The sequence below is a fragment of the Musca autumnalis genome, unplaced genomic scaffold (genome assembly GCF_047663935.1).
Source record: "Musca autumnalis isolate F117 unplaced genomic scaffold, ASM4766393v1 scaffold_1, whole genome shotgun sequence".
Classification (NCBI taxonomy): domain Eukaryota; kingdom Metazoa; phylum Arthropoda; class Insecta; order Diptera; family Muscidae; genus Musca; species Musca autumnalis.
The window spans coordinates 245760968-245781427 of NW_027411644.1; the positions used below are offsets into that span (position 1 = coordinate 245760968).

At 35.5% G+C, this 20460-nt stretch overlaps 2 protein-coding genes across 2 annotated transcripts in view; one reads left to right on the top strand and one right to left on the bottom strand.

Annotated features, from left to right (window-relative positions):
• cysu (peroxidase homolog) overlaps positions 1–20460 on the bottom strand; it is a 211933-nt gene that overhangs the window by 8725 nt on the left and 182748 nt on the right. The window contains exons 5-6 of the mRNA XM_073960645.1: positions 2297–2685; positions 2035–2208 (exon numbers count right to left, since the gene is read on the bottom strand). Of these exons, the coding sequence (XP_073816746.1) occupies positions 2035–2208; positions 2297–2685 (563 nt within the window). The remainder of the gene's footprint in view (positions 1–2034; positions 2209–2296; positions 2686–20460) is intronic.
• On the top strand, positions 7835–9403 carry LOC141391152 (uncharacterized). The gene is made up of 3 exons (XM_073964067.1): positions 7835–8066; positions 8151–9211; positions 9285–9403. Exons 2-3 carry the CDS (start codon positions 9028–9030, stop codon positions 9332–9334), a joined length of 234 nt encoding a protein of 77 aa, XP_073820168.1. The 5' UTR covers positions 7835–8066; positions 8151–9027; the 3' UTR covers positions 9335–9403.

Sequence of the window (20460 nt, forward strand, 5' to 3'; positions counted from 1 at the left end):
ACCTGTTTGCGGAATGAAATTAGAAGAAAATGTCAAAAAACACTGTAAAACTGGCTTCAAAATGTCAGCATCATTTAATGGTAGAAGCAGTTCAAATTTTGAAAAGTAATACATTAGTGAGATGATCCTTATTTAGTTTGCTTCTACTTTTACCTTGACAGGAAAATCGAGAGAAGTGTGGTTTACTCACAAATAGAGAGACAACAAAAAAAGACATGGTGGCTTCAACCCATTTTTACCCATTTTTTAACATAAATATAGCCACAGCTTCCACACAAATTAACTTTTAAGGCTAATATTTTTTGCCACGTCCAACAAAATTTCATTTTATCCTAAAATATTTAATTTGTATGGTATAGAACCACAAGTCGCATATTCTAAAAGGGTAAACCTTGGCTTCAGCTATGTTAAATTTTCAAAAATATTGGTGATATACCCTCATTAGCATAAATGCTGATGGTATAAAAAGTAGATAAAAATATGAAGACAGTAAGGGGTACTTCGTATTCGTTGCTGAGATAAAGGTCCTATAAATGGAAAAATGAAACTTCGGAAATGTTGCATTACATGAAGGACATAAACATATATTTTTTGACAAAAATTGCAGGATATTTTCAAAGAATTTTTTGTGATTTAATTTTTCAAGGATATTTTTGATGTCCTTGTTATCTTGGAATGCAATAATTTATAATTATTATATAAAGCCTATACTCTTCTCTTTAATATGACACCAATACCAGCATCGTACGACGAGTGCAAGTATTTAAAATATTTTTTTTGAAAAATGTTGACCTTTGAAATTTGATTGTCCTCTAAAAGGTCAAAACGATGAGAAATCGAAAAATTAAAAATGTCATTTTACTCCATTTTGCCTATAGTTTCGAACGTATATAGTCCGATTCAAGTGTAATTTTGGTTGTCGGACGGTGTTATGATACTTTCAAAAAATGAATACTAGAAGTTGTTTGCATTTTCAGTGTTGCTTAGTGTAATACATATTTCTCTCAAACTCAAATCAAAGTTCGGCGTTGGACTATATCGGACAACTTTTTCCGGCATCTCCCTCACAATAGCTAAAAATGTTTGCTTAGGGTTAGTTGAGGGCTGTTTGAGGATAATTTTGACATTTTCAGCGAAATTAGTAACAACGGTATAATTTTTCTTACTCCTTCCAGGGTAAAAGGTCTGAAATGTCCCAATATTAGGGTCACTCCTTCATACGCTTCTCGCACTAAAGTTTGAACAATTATATCAAAAATTTGGTTAGAAAGTTCGCATTTGTAGTGTCCATATTATCTTGGCATTTATTACATACAGAGGTTTCATTTGTACCCTCCATTAAAATCTGCATGCTCAATGCACCCCCGCTTCAACATAAAGATTCCATGATCATTTATTTTCAAAAAATATCATGTTCCAAATATGCAGCATAAAATTAGCTATTGTTGTTGTTTTGACACTTAAGAAACGGAAAGGCAACCTACCTTCCAATCACTCTCCCCTGGCAAATAACCGCACATACGTACATATTAAAATATTAATTCTTATAAAGTAATGTCAAAACTGTTGCTGTGGGGCGTTGACAGACATACACGTTTAAACGGTCTTAAAAACAACGCCTACTCCAAGACCAGCCAAACATTTTTATGCTTTACAGCATAAAAGCTGTCAATCACATCAAACTGTCGAACATAAAACTGATTTAAAAGTTTTTCTTTTGTTTCGGTTTTTTTTTGTTTTCATTTAACAATCGAACCGAGAAGAGGGAGAAAAATTATACCAAACCCCGACATAAACACTCATATAGCGTGGCAAATTGTTGATTAAACGTGAACATGATTCCATTAAAACGTCAACTATTCAACTACTGTTGAATAACCGACCATCATCGACAATCCCTTGGCAGTGAGTAGTCTTGAGTTTTTTTTTTTGCTTTCTTGGTTTGGTTAAGTTATTCAATTCAACCATGGTCAGAAAACTAAGGCATTTAGATAGCACGACGATGATGATGTTATTGCTAAAACTGAGACTTACCCAAACGACAGCCAGGTCTAGGTGAAGGGAAACCACGTACAAAATCAATGCACTTAACATTGAACAGACGATAGAAATAATCATCATCGGGTACACGGATCTCATTGCAATAGGGATGTTTCAAGTGCAAAGGACGTTTGCAACATTCCTCGGGATCATTGCGATTGATGGGGTCTGTAGGAAAGATAAAAAGAAAGGTATGTTAATTAAATTCATAAGTTTTGTTTTTGAAATTCACCATCATCATCATCTGTCTACCTACCCAAAGGTGTGCCAGTTAAGGTAAAATCGTGATCCATAAATTGACCCCAAGCAATGACCATCACAGTACCAGCATGATCATGATAACCATCATCGGGATGCATGGTACGCGATACAACACGTGAGAAAGGCAAATCACGGCCGGTTACCGAAATACGTGGTGCATTAATACCATCGGCATAGAGGGGACCAATCAAACGTTGGAATGGGGCCATGGCAGCACCCCATGTGGGATGTTCAATGTTGTTGCACAAACCATCGAAACGTCTGTATTTACCGGGGCGGCATTCAACACCAGAGAAGAAGGGTGGACACACTTCACGGATCAATGTCTTGGAGGTGTCAATGGTGGGCAGACCCTTTTCAATTTCTTCATATGACAAGCCATAACTATAAAGAAAACATAAAAGAGACGCAATTAAAACAAATGTAAAAGGTATAATACAAAAAGCACAATACAAAGAATGGTTTGCTTCATTATGGTTATGATTTTGTATACTTCAAAAATACTAATTGATTTTATTTCATAATATTTATTTTCATAAAAATGTTATTTGTCCATATTTTGATCACAATTTTCAAGAATGAACTATTAAAATAATTTTGAATATTAGTAATTGCAACAGTCATCTATAAATGAATTTCAAACAAAAAGTTAATATTTTTATGCAATATGCATTGAGATATTTTTTTTCTGATCTGTGCAATACAAATTGAGCACATAATTTACTTAAATGGCCGGTCAAGTTATTGGTTAGAAATAATTATATTGTGCCTAACAAAAAAACTAAAGACTAATTGCCATTGCAACAAATCAAATAAAGTAGGTTTTTATATCAAACTTAAACGTGTTTTGAAGTGGAAATATAGAAGTCAATAACTCTAATTGGAAGTGTATGACCATAAAGTGGTAAGACTTAATATCTAATAAAATATAGAACATTTAATTTTTTAATGCAAAATTTCAGTAATTATTTTAATTTTGCAAATTTATATGGAAATAAATTGAACGAAATTTGCATGAGTAACCAATTTTAGATTGGGCGAAGGGAGTCAAATTTTAACTACCAACTTAAACGGTTGATTTTATTCGTCCCTAAGCGTTTAGGCCCATGCACGCGTGTATAAAGTGTAAACGATGGAAGAAAATCTGTGAAGCCAAATACCATGTTCAGCATGAACTTATACTATTCCAGCCGTAAAACCTGACAACTTCTTCGTAATAGCCCGTTTCCACGGTACGTCGTTCGTTCTCTATTCGTTGTTCGACCCATAACTACGAATAAATTACTTATTTCCCCACACAAAATTCTATGAACGAACGACGATTTTTCTACGTTGTTCGATTAGAAATACTCTCTGAACGACGAATAAGTATGTTCCATCCCTAACAAATGAGAGAATTTATCGAAAAAATTAGTTATGACATGTCTAAATTCAAAATTGGAAAATGGTTGAAAACACAAAAATTTTTAGAAAAAAGGAAAAAGATGAATGAAAATTAATAAAATAAACATTTTATACAGATGCAGAAGGAAGATGGTTGTGTTTCCTTCTTAATACCACACACATTTCTTAGCCATTAGTTCAAAATCAGAAACAAAAAGGAAACAAATAACTGAAAGTCTGTATACACAAACATTGTTTTGACATGTCTCTCTCTCTTTATTGAAAATACAAAATTATTTAGAATTTATGAAAACAATTAATGAAATGTGTGTAGTTAAATATGGAAGATACATTTGAAGGGAAGCCTATTGATTTTCCTATCCATTTAATGTATATTTTATGTGTTTTCGGTTCAAATTTCCGTGAAAACAAAGAAACAAAAATGTAGGAAATTTTGTTTATGTTTCTGTTAATTACGAATGGTGTCGTGGAAACGGGTTAATTCGTGTACGTCGTTCGACAGGCGAACAACGTAATTGAAGCGCTCGTGTGAACATGACATAATAAGCTCGGGGCTGCATATATCTCATTGTTACCCACATAATCAACCTATACATATCTACTCAGAATTAAAGGTACTACACAGTCATTCCATTGTAAGTGACTCCTTCTCCCATCCTTTTTATACCCTCAGCCTTTTTGATACGATGAAAATGTGCCTCATCGAAATAACGTTTTTGACCCCATTTAGGTTTGGACTTATTATTTTATGAAATTGTGTTAGTAAGTTTGCAAGCATACTACCCAGCAAACACAATGCCGGACGTCCGACGCGTCTGCTCAAAGTCGGAAGTTTTTCCGACGCGTCTGACCGACTTCGGTCCGAACTCTGTCCGACTAGTCTGACGAACTTTTTCCCGTCCTCTCACTCCCTCTCTGAAGGGAATTTTTCTATTTTCTCTTGTGCTACTTTGGCAAAATTAAGTGTAAATAAGCAGAGAGAAAAGAATTGTACATGTTTCGCTCGCACATTGTAAATGTGTAATTGTTGATGTGCAGTACGAAGGAAAAATTTATTTTTGTTATGCGTGTTGATGCTTGGTAGTGTTTAAATGTTATTCATAGTGATTGTGGCATACATACATATTTCTTTATTATTATGAAGTTAATGAAAGTAAAGATTTTCTTCGTCAAATTATTACGTGGAACTATTACGTCAACACTATTACGTGGAAAGTCATATGTTTTATATTTGTATATGGCCAAAGTTAAGTTTCTTAACACTTTTAGGTGTATCAACATTTTTTGTATATGAAGACATGTATTATTTCATATATTAATAACAATTGTTTTACATATTTCACAGATCGTGTTGACAAATTTGTTGTTCCACAGTCGCGCATTTAACACAGCATAAGATGATAATTGAAACCTTTAATGTGTTTATAGTAGATAACATTTTATAGGATTTGGATATTTCATGAATTAACTGTGTATTTTCAACATCTTTTAACAATAAAAACAAATTTTGGTCGAATTCTGCTAAATAAATCAGAAGTTCATACGATAGTTCATCTGACTTCGGTACAAATTCTGTCCGAAAGTCTCAAATACTTTTGAATTTCATAAGATTTTACTTCCGAATTCGGACCGATATCTATCCGAAAGTCGGTAAATAAATCAGAAATTTATCCGATAGTTCATCAGAGTTCGGACCGAATTAGGTCCGAAAGTCGGCTAAACATCCGATTTTCATCCGAATTTCGGTCAGAGAACACGTCAACCACGCCATATGACTTTCGGTCAGAGTTCGGACCGAATTCGGATCCGAACTCGGACGTTTCATCCGACTTTCGGACCGAATTCGGATCCGAACTCTGATGTTTCTTCCGATTTTGGTTTGCTGGGTAGCTACAAAACAAAAACAAATCAAAACATTTACTCTCTCATGCACGCTCATTCTTTGCGTTCGGGTGGTGTGTGAACGGCATGGATTTAGATTTTGCAATGTCCGTCTGCCTGTCTGGCTGGCGCACCATAACTCTCAAACAGTCCAAAATTTGGATCTCGTAATATTTTGTTCAATTTAGATCAAGTTTGAAGATGGAGCATATCAGTCCACTCCTTCGGTTTTTTGCTAAAATTATGCTCACGATAAGTGATTTACTGATTTGGTCCATACTACCAGACCATATTCCTACCAGACACAGATCGGATTTGAATATGGCCTATATCAGTCTACTCCTGGCCTTTTTATGTTAGTACCATTACATAAAGGCAAGTCCATACTTGTTGAGATAATGGACCAAATGTTCTAAATAACCCTGCCGCCACCAACTAAATAACTGAAAAAGACGATACCTCACGAATTGAGTATACAGTTAGTTGAAATTTTGACCATCGCGAAATTTTTTCCAAATGTACAATAAATTCCATGAGGGTATATATCGGACAACATCTTCAGGTACCTTCCTCATAAAATGTCAACATTTTCGATTTAGTGCATTTTTAAGACTCTTTGCGAATCTTTGAAAAATTTTTCCGTAGATATTCCCTGTGGTCCTGTTCAGGGCGATATTATTGTGCTACGTAGAAAGTCCATGCTTCCTGACATAATGATTCAAAAGTTGACTCCCAAAATAAGGCCTAGTTCAAAAATGGACTATGTCAACTTATTCCCTCAAGTACAAACCCCAAATCAGTTTATTTGCAAAAAGAAAGCATTTATTCGGAACGACCACAAACGTTGAGATAAATACCTCAAAAGTTTCGATATTTATACCCTCAGCATTTATTCCTCATATACACTTTCATACGGGCAAAATGTGCCTCATCGAAATAATGGTTTTAGACCCCAAGTAAGTTTGGACGAAATGTGTTTCAGACAATTTGGAGTCGATTTAGCAATGTCCGTCCGTTCGTCTGTCTGCCTGGCTGGTGCGCACGATAACTCCCGAACGGATGAACCGATTTGGTCCAAAATTTGGCTTTCGCAATATTTTGTCGAAACTTAGTTTAAGTTCGAAGATGTGTTATGTCGGTCCACTCCTTCCGGTATTTCCCCCACAAAAGTTCGAAAATGTTCGGAAAATTTGTGCGCACTGTAACTCTTGAAGGAAGTAAACGATTTGTCTCATACTTTGCACATCGTGAAATTTCTACCAGACTTAGATGAGGTTCCATTCCTTCGGGTACCTCCCACACAAAATTTCGGAAAAGTTCAGTTTAGGACCTGTTCACGAATCGCTTTGATTTTTGTTGTAGCAACTTGCATTCACTGCCCCCATATAACGGTATAAGCTTCATCAGGGTCAACTCCATACTTCCTGAGAAAATAGCCTGAATGGTACAAAAAAGCCCTATGACACCGTGTGTAGTGGTTGGAGCGCAAGATAACTCTCGAACGGATTTGCCGATTCGGTCCAGAATTTGGCCTTCGTAACATTTTGTCCAAACTTAGTTTAAGTTCAAAGATACGCCATATCGGTCCACTCCTTCAGGTTCCTCCCCCACAAAAGTTCAAAAATATTCGGATAAATTTTTGTAGAAGCAACTTGCGTTCGCTGCCTCAATTACGACACCATATGTAGTGACTGGAGAGAACTATAACTCTCGTAAGGATCAACCGATTTAGTTTCACTTCGAAGATGGGCAATACAGGTCTACAATTTCCGGTACTTCCCCCATAATGAAAAGACCCTAAACACTTTCGATCCGTTCGTTTTGTTTTAATTCACACAGGCTGAGGGTATATCTCTGTCGGCAAAGCTGACTGATACTTTTTTACTTGTTTTCTTTAATAAATATTTCCGTTTTGTTACAGAACATTTCACCTTTACATTGAAAACAAAAATGATATTTGATACCATTTCCAATGAATTGGGTTTCGTATCATCCTAGAGGAACAGACCATTAGATTTTATTCTATTATATGCGCATTTCGTGTGTCCCACGTCACACTCAAAACTATATATAGTTATCAAATTCCAGTGAAAGGTCTATGTCAATGGGGCAGAGAGAATTAAAAATAAAAAAATCTTTATTCTTATCAGTAGCTTAAACAAATAGAAGATGATTGAATTGTAGATTATTTATAAAAATACATAACAAATCAAGACTTGTCTCACAACTAAACGAAATCTGTAAAAATAGTCTAAGTTTTGCAACAAAAGTGCACTGCAGCATTCATCTGTTAATTATGCGTTTCTTACAAATTGTCTTTGCCTTATTATTGGCCATAGTGGCAGTGGCATACGGTAGCGTTTGTGTTCCGGATTGTCCCATGGATTATAAACAAGTGTGTGGACAACATGTAGACGGTACCAAAAAAACATATGTCAATTCGTGTCGTATGGCCTTCGAAGCATGCCGAAGTGGTAAACGTGAGTATTACAACGTTTGAATGTTAAATGGTAGAGATATATAGCAAAAGCTGTTTTGACGTATTTTTTTTTCTTTCTTTGCAGCCATAATTCAAGTTAACAGAGGCCCATGCAAGAAATAATATCTTTAATTGTATTTTCTTAAATATAATAACAAATATTATTATTTGTTATTAAAGTGAAAATTGTAAATAAATAATAAAGTTCAATAAATGCTACTACCATTTTGAACAGAAAACAGCAAAGATATACATTTTTCACTAATACATTTGCTTATAAATTCGGCAAATGGCTCGGCACAGTTTTAAAATTTTCATTAAACATGGATATTTATGGATAAAAGAATACAAAACTATTGTATTGAAATATTTGAAAATAATATAAAACAAAATTAATATATTCATATATATCACCTTGAATAAATTTTATTGCCATTTTTCAATTGGTACCCCTCTTGTTGTGTGTCTTTGAAAGTCAAATGGAAGACATCATGTAATGTTTAATACAAAATCAATAAAAAATATTTACAGACTCAAGTGAAAAGTAAAGAGAGAGAAATAGGTTTCACTTTTTTTCAAACTACATCAACAATTATGCAAACAAATTAAATACAAAAACATGGCCTTGAAATATTATCAATGCTTTCTTCTTCAAATCTTCTAGGTCAATTTCCACTTAATCTGTATCAGACATGGAAGTAAGAAGATGTTTTTAATTTTTTAATGTTATCAACTTTGTTTCTGAGTATTTATTCAAGTACATACTCTAAATTCAATTTGTGTTAAAATAAATGTGTACTTACATACATATGTATGTATTTTAAAAGCAATCCCTTATCATTTAAAATTGTCAAAGCTCTTGAAAAATATTTTTAGCTATAAAAACTAGCAGCACTTTGGAATTTAAAACATTATTTTTTGAAATTTTGTCAAGAACAAAACTTAAATTCAATTCTTAAAAAATGCGTTTCCTTGCTATTCTTATCGCCGTTGTTATGGCTATTGTCTTGGCTTCAGCCCAAGATCCCTGCATGAGACCATGTGGCAGAAATTTCGATTTTAGATGTGGTCAACTTCCCGATGGTACTAAACAAACTTTTGCCAATCCCTGTGTAATGGAAATTCAAGCTTGCCAGAGAGGCGTTGGTAATTATATTTATTTATTATTTTTAATGTAATATTTTATTTACTAATTTGTTTGTTTGCTGTTCTTTTGCAGATATTGTTGAATTGCACAGAGGAACCTGCGATCAACCCTTGGCATATTAGAACTGCAAATTGTGTTAATGGATGTGTGGATTATGATGTGATAAATAAAAGTGTAAAAGATAAATTTAATTCAGTGATAAATTGTTTAATCTTATATTGAAATTTTGTGGTGTTCATATATTTCCTAATATTTAGAAAATGATTAGTCCAATTTGCAGACATATATGGACAATATTTTTGAAAATTTAACATAGTTAAAGCCAAGGTTTACCGTTTTATAACACGCGAATTGTGCTTGTATATTATACAAATTGGATAAAATGAAATGTTTTTAGACTTGACAACAAATATTGGCCTTAAAAGTTAATTTCCGTGGATGCTGCGGTAGCCTCCTTACATGGGGACCATACCAAAAGGTGGACCTATACTGTATAAAACTTTCAAAATACCATTCTATGGGGACTATATGAAGATTTGAACTGATATAAACAATTTTCAATACCAAACATCCTAGGAGTAATAGAAACTTCTGTACCAAATTATAAAGCTCTATCTTAAAAATTGCGAGCTGTATCTTGATCTCAGCAGACAGATGGACGGACAGAGGGACATGGTTATTTTGGCTTAAAATTTTACCCTGAGCAAGAATCAAGGGTTTCCAACGAATATTTCGATGTGTTACAAACAGAATGACAAAGTTAATTATACCCTCCATACTATGGTGCTTTCAACTCTAGAATGCAAGTGAAAACTGCTTTTTCAAACCACAATTTATTTTTTATTACCGAAATATAGCTTATTTTGGCTATAACAGCCAAACTATGATTGACAGACAGACAGACTATGTGAATGAAAACTTTCATCTACGGACAGATCGAATGTATTTAGCGTCTTTTCAGAATTTTGTGGCCCTTATTGGACATTAAAAATTGCCGACAAAAATGTAGATATCGCGCCCACTAGTCATTTCAGTGGGTTGTCGTATAACTTTTGGATCAGTCATCATCGCTCATTCTTATGATATGGCCTAGCCAACGCAATCGTTGAATCTCGATACGTTTATCTATACTGATATCGTTTTATAGCAGATACAGCTCGAGCTTCATACGACGTCGATATTCACCGTCAACGCAGATTGGTACATAGATCTTTCGAAGAATTTTTCTACCCAGGCTTCTGAACCATACATCAGCACGGGTATTATCAGTGTTTTGTAAAGCGTTGTTTTTGTTTGACGTGATGTGGCTTTAGCTGGGTTCCTTTTCTTACCTGAGGTTACCATTTGTTACCATTTTTATCCTGCAAAGCGTTCCTTAACCCCAAAAAGTGGTAAAACTGGCAGCAATTTTTAAGAGAGTGAGAGAGAGAACATATACCTCTCATGTTCTCGCAGGCTACCAGACAAATTTCTGCAGGTAAAAAATGGTATAACTGATTTTTTGACTTTTGTTTGACGATTATTTCACAATGAAGAAAAAAATGGACGAAAAACTGAACAAAAAGTCGAACGCTGACAAAACTAAATTAAAAACTGTGAAATAAAAGACGAACATTTATTTTTTATGTTTCTTTTTGACATTGCTACCAGATCTACCATTTTTCCGTTCCTTTACTTTTATGGTAAAAATATTCATGAGAGAGCAATTTTGAGCAATTTTTTTCACTTTTCTCTTTAACCACTTTTACCATTAAAAAAGTAAAGGAACAAAGCTTTGATTCCTAAACTGCTTACTCAGCCCGAAGTTGCATCTGTCGGTTAACACTATTCTTCTTCGTAATTCGCAACTGATGTTGTTGGTTGTGTTTACGGCTGTGCCGAGATAGACGAAGTCCTTTACTACCTCAAAATTATAGGAACCAACGCACAGTGGATCCACCCATTGGCCAAAAATAAAAAAATTAATGTCAAAATTTTGGTACAACATCTGGCAATTCTGACAGCTATGACATGGACCTTTTTACAAATATTTTAGTTTTTGTTTAATTCGAACGCGATATTCTTAAGAATAGCTTCAGAAGTCGGAACATTTGACTAATATTTTTTGTTGTGAGTACAACCTATATTTTAAGTGTAAGTAAATATATTCCAAATATCGCGAAACTCATATGTATAGCGAAATATTATAGTGGATTTTGAAGGAGGAGGTAATAGCTTAATTTTCATTAAAAAATTGTGTTTTAGCGTGTTGTGGAATTCTAGTTAGCTGCATACATATTTTCTTAGTGTATTTTGTAATGCCAATTCGATCATATACTTAAATTTGACCTAAGGTTTTAGTCATGATGCCCACAAGTGCCCACCTCGGGAATAATTTTCCAAAGTAGGTCATGGGTTTAAGATTATTCAGTATTAAAATCAGCTTCCATCTAGCGCCAGACTATAAATGATGGGTCGCTGACTAAAGCTGCCCTAGAATAGAGTTTCTAAAGATATATTAGCGTATAACTCGGTTATCTGACCACGTACATTAACATAATTGGCATCAGTGGCAAGATGAAGAAATCTTTTTCCAAATTTGTCTTACGTTGGATGTACGTGCCTTCCAGGAAAATCGCTATAAGATCGATTTTACCAATTTTCAGACAAAAATGTTGATTTTTTAAATCCGCTAAATTGGTTGGATTTTATGTTGTTTTGGAGATTGTTTTGTTTCCCCAAGCCTATTTTTGCATCATAAGATAATTGGGACCTTTGTTCATGTCATACAAAATGACAGCATAAAACCATTCTTACCGTAAACCCCCTCCAGAGGGGAAAGGGGGGAGAATGTTACGCTCGTGGTTTCTTAAAACACTCTTCGCAGCAGCATAAAGTTGTAACCGGCGCATTGGCTTGATTTTTACACTCTAAATATTTTTGGCCACTTTCTCCATACAACTGGATCCATTGTGCAACGTCAACAGTTGGCCCGATATCTACAAAAAGTTGCAATTAACAAAAAGGTGGTTAGTGTCGATCTGCATCTCTTGGGTCTTCTCCAGGATTTGCCGCAGGGTATATATCTGGTCAATGGTGGATTTGCCAGGTCTAAAGCTGCATTGGTATGGCCCAATTATTTCATTGACCATAGGCTTTAGTCGTTCGCACATTATCTCGACACTATCTTGTATGCAATAGGGAGAAGACTTATGCCCCTATAGTTAGAGCATACAGTCTTATCTCCTTTCTAGTGGACAGGGAACAGGATGCTCAGGTTCCAATCGTCGGGAACTCGCTCTTCCTGCCCGATGGTGCTAACTGGCTGATGATTACATCTTATCAGCGTGTCGCCTCCGGTTTTGAACAGCTCGCCTGGTAAGCCATCGGTTTAGGAGATCAAAAATGGACCAAATTGGTTGCCCATTTCAAGAGATATCGTGCATACCATTTTAGTGACATTTTTAAATATTGGGAATTTTTGTGGACAGGTATTGCCCATCTTCGAACTGAAACTAAGTTTTGACAACATACGACGAATTCCAAATTTTATACCAAATCGGTTGATCACTTCGAGAGTTATCGTGCTCTCCAGCCGCTACATATGGTGCCATAGGGGTTTTTATTTACACCTTTCTGTCTGTTTTCTCAAGAAGTATGGACTTGCCTCTGAAAAAACGTTTACCGTTGTAATTGAGGCAGCGAATGCAAGTTGCTTCAACAAAAATCAAAGTGATTCGAGAGAAGGTCTTAAAGTAAACTTATCCGAAATTTTGTGTGGGAGGCACCCGAAGGAGTGGACAAATATAGTGCATTCTTGCACCTATTTTCTCAGGAAGTATGGACTTGCCCTTGATGAAGATGGTACCGTCATATGGGGGGGGCAGTGAATACAAGTTGTTACAACAAAAATCAAAGCGATTCGAGAGCAGGTCCTAAACTGAACTGGTCCGAAATTTTCTATGGGAGGTAGCCGAAGGAGTGGACCGATTGAGTCCATATTGGATCCCCATCTAAGTCTGGTAGAAATTTCACGATGTTTGAAGAATGGACCAAATCGGTTACTCCCTTCAAAAGTTATGTTGCGCACAAATTTTCTCAACATTTTCGAACGAAGCGAAGCGCACCAGCCAACCAGATAGACGGAAGTACAGACAGGTAGACGGACGGACATGGCTAAATCAACTCCAAATTGTCTGAAACGGATTTCGTCCAAACTTACTTGGGGTCTAAAACCATTATTTCGATATGGCACATTTTTGTGCGTATGAAAGTGTATATACCCTCGTTAGCATAAATGCTGAGGGTATAAAAAGAAACAGGTCTACAGGTATACCCGCAGAGCTTCTTCTACGATATATTCAACATCCTCGGTTGGATGAGAGACAAGAGAGAAATACGTTTCCCCTAGTTTAATACACATCATTGATGTTCAAAATATTTGTGCATTGAGAGAGTCTTTCCTTTGCAAAATAATAGCAGATAAGAAAAAAGTGTACGTATGTTGTTTTGTTTTTGTAGATACAATAACGTATACGGACGAGCATCAAACGTAATGCAAACAAATTGCAAAAAAAATTTATTAATGACCTTGAAACATTATCACTGTTTTCTTCTACAAATCTTCTAGGTAAATTTTCATTTAATCTCCATCAAACACGGAAGTAAGAAGATGTGCGATTTTCTTAAATGTTATCAGCTTTGTTTCAAGGTATTTATTCAAGTATATACTCCAAATTCAATGTGTATATTAAGCCAAAATGTGCATATATGCTTAATTAGCAATCCCTTATCACCGACGTAGTCAGAGGGTAATTTTTAGACAGTTTTTGTACATTTTACTTGCAAAAGTTGACATTTTGTTAGTTGTGCAACCCCAAAATAGTGTGGAGATCCATTTCTGGCTACGTCCCTCTCTCTTATCATTTAAAATTGTCGTAGCTCTTGAAAAATATTTTTAGCTATAAAAATTAGCAGCAATTTGAAATATAAAAATTATTTTTTGAAACTTTGTCAAGAACAATAACTAAATTGAAAATCTTCAAGAAATATGCGTTTCCTTGCTATTCTTACCGCCGTTGTTATGGCTATTGTATTGGTCTCAGCCCAAGATCCCTGCGATATACCTTGTAGCAGGGGTATATTTTTTATATGTGGTCAGCTTCCCGATGGTACTAAGGAAACTTTTACCAATCCCTGTATAATGGAACTTGAAGCTTGCAAGAGAGGCCTTGGTAATGTATTATAAATTTATTTATCCCATTCAAAATGTTTTATTTTGTTTTTTGTTGATGTTCTATTATAGATATTGTTCTATTGTACCCAGGTACCTGCGATAACACTCTTCCCCGGCAGAGTGTGAAATAAAAGTCATGTTAATGAATGTGTGGATTATAAGTTGATAAATAAAATGTAACAGATAAATGTATCCCAGATTTTTTACGATATCAAAATGCCACTCCGGAAACAGCACACCAATACCATGCACCACTTTTTTACAACCTCATAACCATGTATCATATTTTGATGAGCTTTGATCTAAGAATACGTAAAAACTTAATTATAAGGTGATTCGATAAAAAAACTCACGTACAAAAAGCTTTTAAAGTTTTTAACTCTCAAACTGATCAACCGATTTGGTCCAAAATTCGGCCTTCGTCATATTATGTCCAAACTTAATTTCAGTTCGAATATGAGTGTTTATGTGACACGCAACACTGTAGCTACACTGAATATACCTCACATAAACTTTGTTCCTCATCATCACTCTTTCTTACTCTCTTTCTCTCCTATTCTAATAAAAACTAAAACCAGTTTTGGGGTCATAATATTGCGCTCAATGGCACTGGTCATCACTAGCAAATGAACATTGAAACTGCACGAACAGAAGAGAAAGAGAGTGGCAAAAATATTAATTTGAATTGTGAAGTTATTAGAATAGAATGGCCCAACAGAGCCAAATAGAAATTAGTAACTAGTAATCTGTGAGTAAGAATAATTTTGGAAATATGAAATAAATTGCCCCCGGGGGCAATCGTAAGCTTACTCGAACTGTCTTTTAATTAATGTGAAAAGTGACAGGGAAGTATTGGCCCGAGAATTATAAGTTTAGATAATCAATTGGACGAGGTTTGTGACTCTGACGGAGTGTTGCCCATTTGAAGAAGAAGAGTTCTTTGCTGCCTCATGGGTAATATTTGATGGCCCAAAGTGCTATGTTAAAGAATACTTGTGCGCCTTCCTCATCCCGCTGCATCAGCATTGCATACTCTTAAATTCTACAAGGAACAGTGAGTTTTTTGTGGTGTGGACATATGTGCTGGCAAACCAAACTGACCCCGGCAGTTGGAGCGTGGCGGTCAGTTTTCGAGTTATTGGGGATTGGGCAATACCGGTCCACAACTTCAAATACTTCCCCCCCAATATTTTAAAAATGTCACTCAAATGGTATGTACGATATCTCTTGAACGGGGCAACCAAATTGAATCTCCTAATTTTTTGTCCACATTTAGTTTAACTTTTAAATGGTCCATATGGATCCTCTCCTTAAGGGACCTCCCCACAAAACATCAACATTTGTGTCTAAGTGCAGTTTAGGGTCTGTTGGAAGATTCTGTGGAAATGTATTCCCATGCTGTTCGTTGTGATACTGTTTATAGCCACATTATATTTTCCGAGTACAAATTCATGCTTCCTGGCCTACTGGCCCAAAAGTTATACGATGACCCACTGAAATGAAAAGTGGGCGCGATATTTAACGAAAACATATGATTCCCAAAACCTTAATCCTAATCCACATTTTTTTCGGCAAGTTGAAATGTCCAAAAAGGGCCACAAAATTCTGAAGAGACCTTAAATACATTCGATCTCCCCGTAGATGAAAATTTCAATTCACATAGGCTGAGGGTATATCTCTGCCTTGTTACTCACTTGTTTTGTTTAAATTAGCTCTAATCAATGCATAGAGAAACATTGGTCTTCAAAAACAAACCTTGAAACCATAAACAATAAATGAATGAAGAACTTTGCAATTTCTATGTCACATTTTGCACGCGCTTTTTGTTTCGTACTTATATTATTAAATAAAATATGCTGTTATCTCTTTAACTAAAAAAATATGATTTATGAAAATTTTGTATAAAAACTCGAAATCCAATGATATGGAAACATTGTCGAAAAACTATATACATAGAAAAATGCGTTTCATTGATATTCTTATCGCATTCGCTATGATCATCGTTTTGGCTTCAGCTGTCGCTGACCCATGTACTAAACCTTGTGGAGATTTGGATTTAATATGTGTACAACTTCCTGATGGCACAGAAGAAACCTTTTACAATGCTTGTACAATGTGCCGACATGGAATAGGTTAGTACTGTAATGTGTTTTGAATCGATTCTTGAGAGTGTCATGAAAACATATTCCTTCATTATCATTTTTTTAGAAATCGTTGGACTATACAAAGCAATTGCAAAATAAACAGGGTGAATTTATATCGAATTGAATAAGGAAAACTGAGTTTACAGGCGAAGTATAAGCTCTGTTCCAGAACCTGCAAGAAGCTACTATTTTTACTACTATAACATTTGTTCCTTTATGTTACAGAAAAAGTAGTAAAAATAAGTAGATTCTTGCAGGATTCTTGCATTATTGGAACAGACCAATAATGTTTGCCAAATTTAAACAAGTGAGCAAAGTCGGGACGGGGCCGACCATGTGATACCCTACACCACTACCCCTGTGCACAAACTTTTCACTGGTAAACATTTCTTTTAGGGAATATAATCCGACTACCACCAAAAATAATATGCCTCTTTCTTTCTGGGACCCCCATAAGCAACCAAAATTTTGTGACCATCCGATCAAAATTACGACCTGTAGCTTGATTGCAAAAAATGGAAGAATTGGATGCATTACCGACTATTGTGGTATCTCCCTAGTTTGACCACCTTCGCCAACCTGCTTTACACCAATGTAAAGGTAATATTTTCTTCTTCCATTGACAGGCTTTGCCGTTGGAATACCCTACTAGAAGCCGATATATTCACAAAGAATAAAACTTTGAATTTGTCTCCAAATGAGTTTTTCCCCATTCCGACCCCTAAATATTATCCGACTATCACCAAAATCAATAGGCTTCTTCCTCTGTGGGGCCCCCATCTACCCCCAAAAATTTCGTCACTATCCGATTAAAATTCCAACTTGTAGCGTGATTACAAAAAATGGAAATATTGGGTATATTACTGAATTTTGCAATATCTCGGTTTGCTCACTTACGCCAACATACTTGCGATATCTCTGTTGTTTGACCACCTACGACAACCTGCTTTACATCCTTGTAAAGGTGATATTTTCTACTTTCCTTGCCAGGTTTTGCTTTAGATATACCTCTTAAAGAAACAGAGATATTGGCTTTGAAATAAAACGTTGACCTTTCTCCAAATAAGTGTTTGCCCTTTCCGACCACTGAATATTATCCGACCATCATCAAAATCAATAGGCTTCTTTCTCTTTGGGACCCTCATTAACCCCCAAAATTTCGTGACGATCCGATCAAAATTGCGACCTGTAGCGTGATTACAAAAAAATCGGAAAATGGGATGCATTATCGACTATTGCCATATCTCTGCTATTTGACCACCTACGACAACCTACTTTACATCGTTGTAAAGGTGATATTTTCTACTTTCCTTGCCATGTTTTGCTTTTGATATACCTCTTAAAGAAACAGAGATATTGGCTTTGAAATAAAACGTTGGCCTTTCTCCAAATAAGTGTTTGCCCATTCCGACCCCTGAATATTATCCGACCATCATCAAAATCAATAGGCTTCTTCCTATGTGGGACCCACATCAACTCCCAAAAAATTCGTGACGATCCAATCAAAATTGCGACCTGTAGCGTGATTTCCAAAAAAATTTAAAAATCGGGATGCATTATCGACTATTGCCATATCTCTGCTATTTGACCACCTACGACACCCTACTTTACATCGTTGTAAAGGTGATATTTTCTACTTTCCTTGCCATGTTTTGCTTTTGATATACCTCTTAAAGAAACAGAGATATTGTCTTTGAAATAAAACGTTGGCCTTTCTCCAAATAAGTGTTTGCCCATTCCGACCCCTGAATATTATCCGACCATCATCAAAATCAATAGGCTTCTTCCTCTGTGGGACCCGCATCAACTCCCAAAAAATTCGTGACGATCCAATCAAAATTGCGACCTGTAGCGTGATTTCCAAAAAAATAAAAAAATGGGATGTATTACCGACTATTGCGATATCTCCGTTATTTGGTTACCAACGCCGACCTAGTTTGAATTATTGTAAAGAGGGGATCTTCTACTTTCAGAGTCAGACTTTGCTTTTGGAAAGTTTTCAACCAAAGCTGTGATATTCGTCACTATAATTAAAATCGCAAAAATGAAAATTGGGGTTTTATTTGCTTCTATTGTGATATCTTCATTGTTTGATCACCTACGAGCACCTGCTTTACATCATTAGAAAGGTGATATTTTCTACTTTCATTGTCAGGTTTTGCTTTTGGTATACCCCATATAGAAGCTGAGATATTCACTTTGGAAAAAACGTTGTCATTTTATCCACCTAAGTTTTTTGCCCTTTCCGACACCTAAATATTATCCGACCATCACCAAAATCAATAGGCTTCTTCCCCTCCGGGACCTCTATCAACATGCAAAATTTCGTTATGATCCGATCAAAATTGCGACCTGTAGCGTGATTACAAGGTTTAGATGGACAGACGGACAGACGGACGGACAGACGGACTGACGGACGGACACACATAGCCAGATCGACACAGCTCGTCGAGACATTCATTTTGGTATATATAACTATGGGTCTGCGACCATTATTTCGATGCGTTACAAACTTTTTGGCCAAAACCAACTTATAATACCCTCCCCACATAGTGGTGTAGGGTATAAAAAATATAACCCAAATGCAAATACATACATTCAAAATAAAGGTTGTCATATGATAAGAATAAATGCAATCTTTTTAAAAAAAAATTTCTATAAAAACTCGCTGTCCAGATATTTCAAAATATAGTATCGTTCAAAACATTACCGAAAAACTAAACACGTAGAAAATGCGTTTCTTTGCTATTCTTATCGCTTTTGTCGCGGTTATCGTTTTGACATCAGCTGTTGATGACCCATGTCTTAAACCTTGTGGCAGAGACATGGATTCAAGATGTGGACAATATCCTGATGGCAGAGAAGAAACCTTTCTCAATCAGTGTACAATTGAAATAGCAGCATGTCAATATGGAGTAGTTTAGTACTGCAATGTGTTTTGAATTAATTCTTATAGAGTTTCACTACAACATATTGGTCCATTTTCAGAAATTGTTGAACTTTACAAAGGCTTTTGCAAAAAAAATCACTCCCTTTATACAAGTTTTCTATAAACACTCGTTGCCCAAAGTTTTCAAAATATGATATCTCTCAAAACATAGCAAATAAATAAACACACAAAAAACATGCACTTCCTGTTCAATCTTATCGCTTCGGTTATGGTCATTGTTTTTGCATCAGCTGTGGATAATAATCCATGTGCTCAAACCTGTAGCAGAAATTTGGATGTTAGATGTGTACAATTTCCAGATGGCAGAGAGTATACCTTTGAAAACGATTGTACAATGGAAATAGCAGCATGTCAAAATGGAGTATGGTAGTAGAACAGCAATGTATTTTTGAATCGAGTTTTGAAGAATTTCTTTAAAAAACCAAACCATCTGTAATTGTCCATTTCAGAAATTGTTTGAACAATACAAAGGCTTTTGCAAAAAAATCCATTTTTCGCTTAAATATCTTTCACCGTGATTTTGTGAGAAATTGTTGTGTAAGTGAATAAATGTATTAATGACAAGTAAAAAGGTGTCAGTCGGCTTTGCCGACAGATATATACCCTCAGCCAATATGAAGCGAAATTTTCACCTCCGGAAAGATCGAATGTATTTAAGGTCTCTTCAGAATTTTGTGGCCCTTTTTGTACATTTGAACTTGCCGACAAAAATGTGGATTAGGAATTAACTGCACTAAGACACAAATGTTGAACTTTTGTGGAGGAGGTACCTTTAGGGAGGACCGATATGGGCCATTTTAGAAGTTAACTAAATTTTGACAAAATGTTAGGAGATCCAAAGTTTGGACCAAATTGGTTTTCCGATTCAAGTGATATCGTCCTAGCATTTTAGTGACTTTTTTAAATATTGGGGAGATATGCCGAAAGTTGTGGACCGGT

Excerpts from the sequence above, each read along its gene's own strand:
- LOC141391152 (XM_073964067.1), top strand. The coding sequence starts at position 9,028 with ATGCGTTTCCTTGCTATTCTTATCGCCGTTGTTATGGCTATTGTCTTG. Across the intron at positions 9,212-9,284 it reads AGCTTGCCAGAGAGGCGTTG|ATATTGTTGAATTGCACAGA; the intron begins GTAATTATATTT and ends GTTCTTTTGCAG.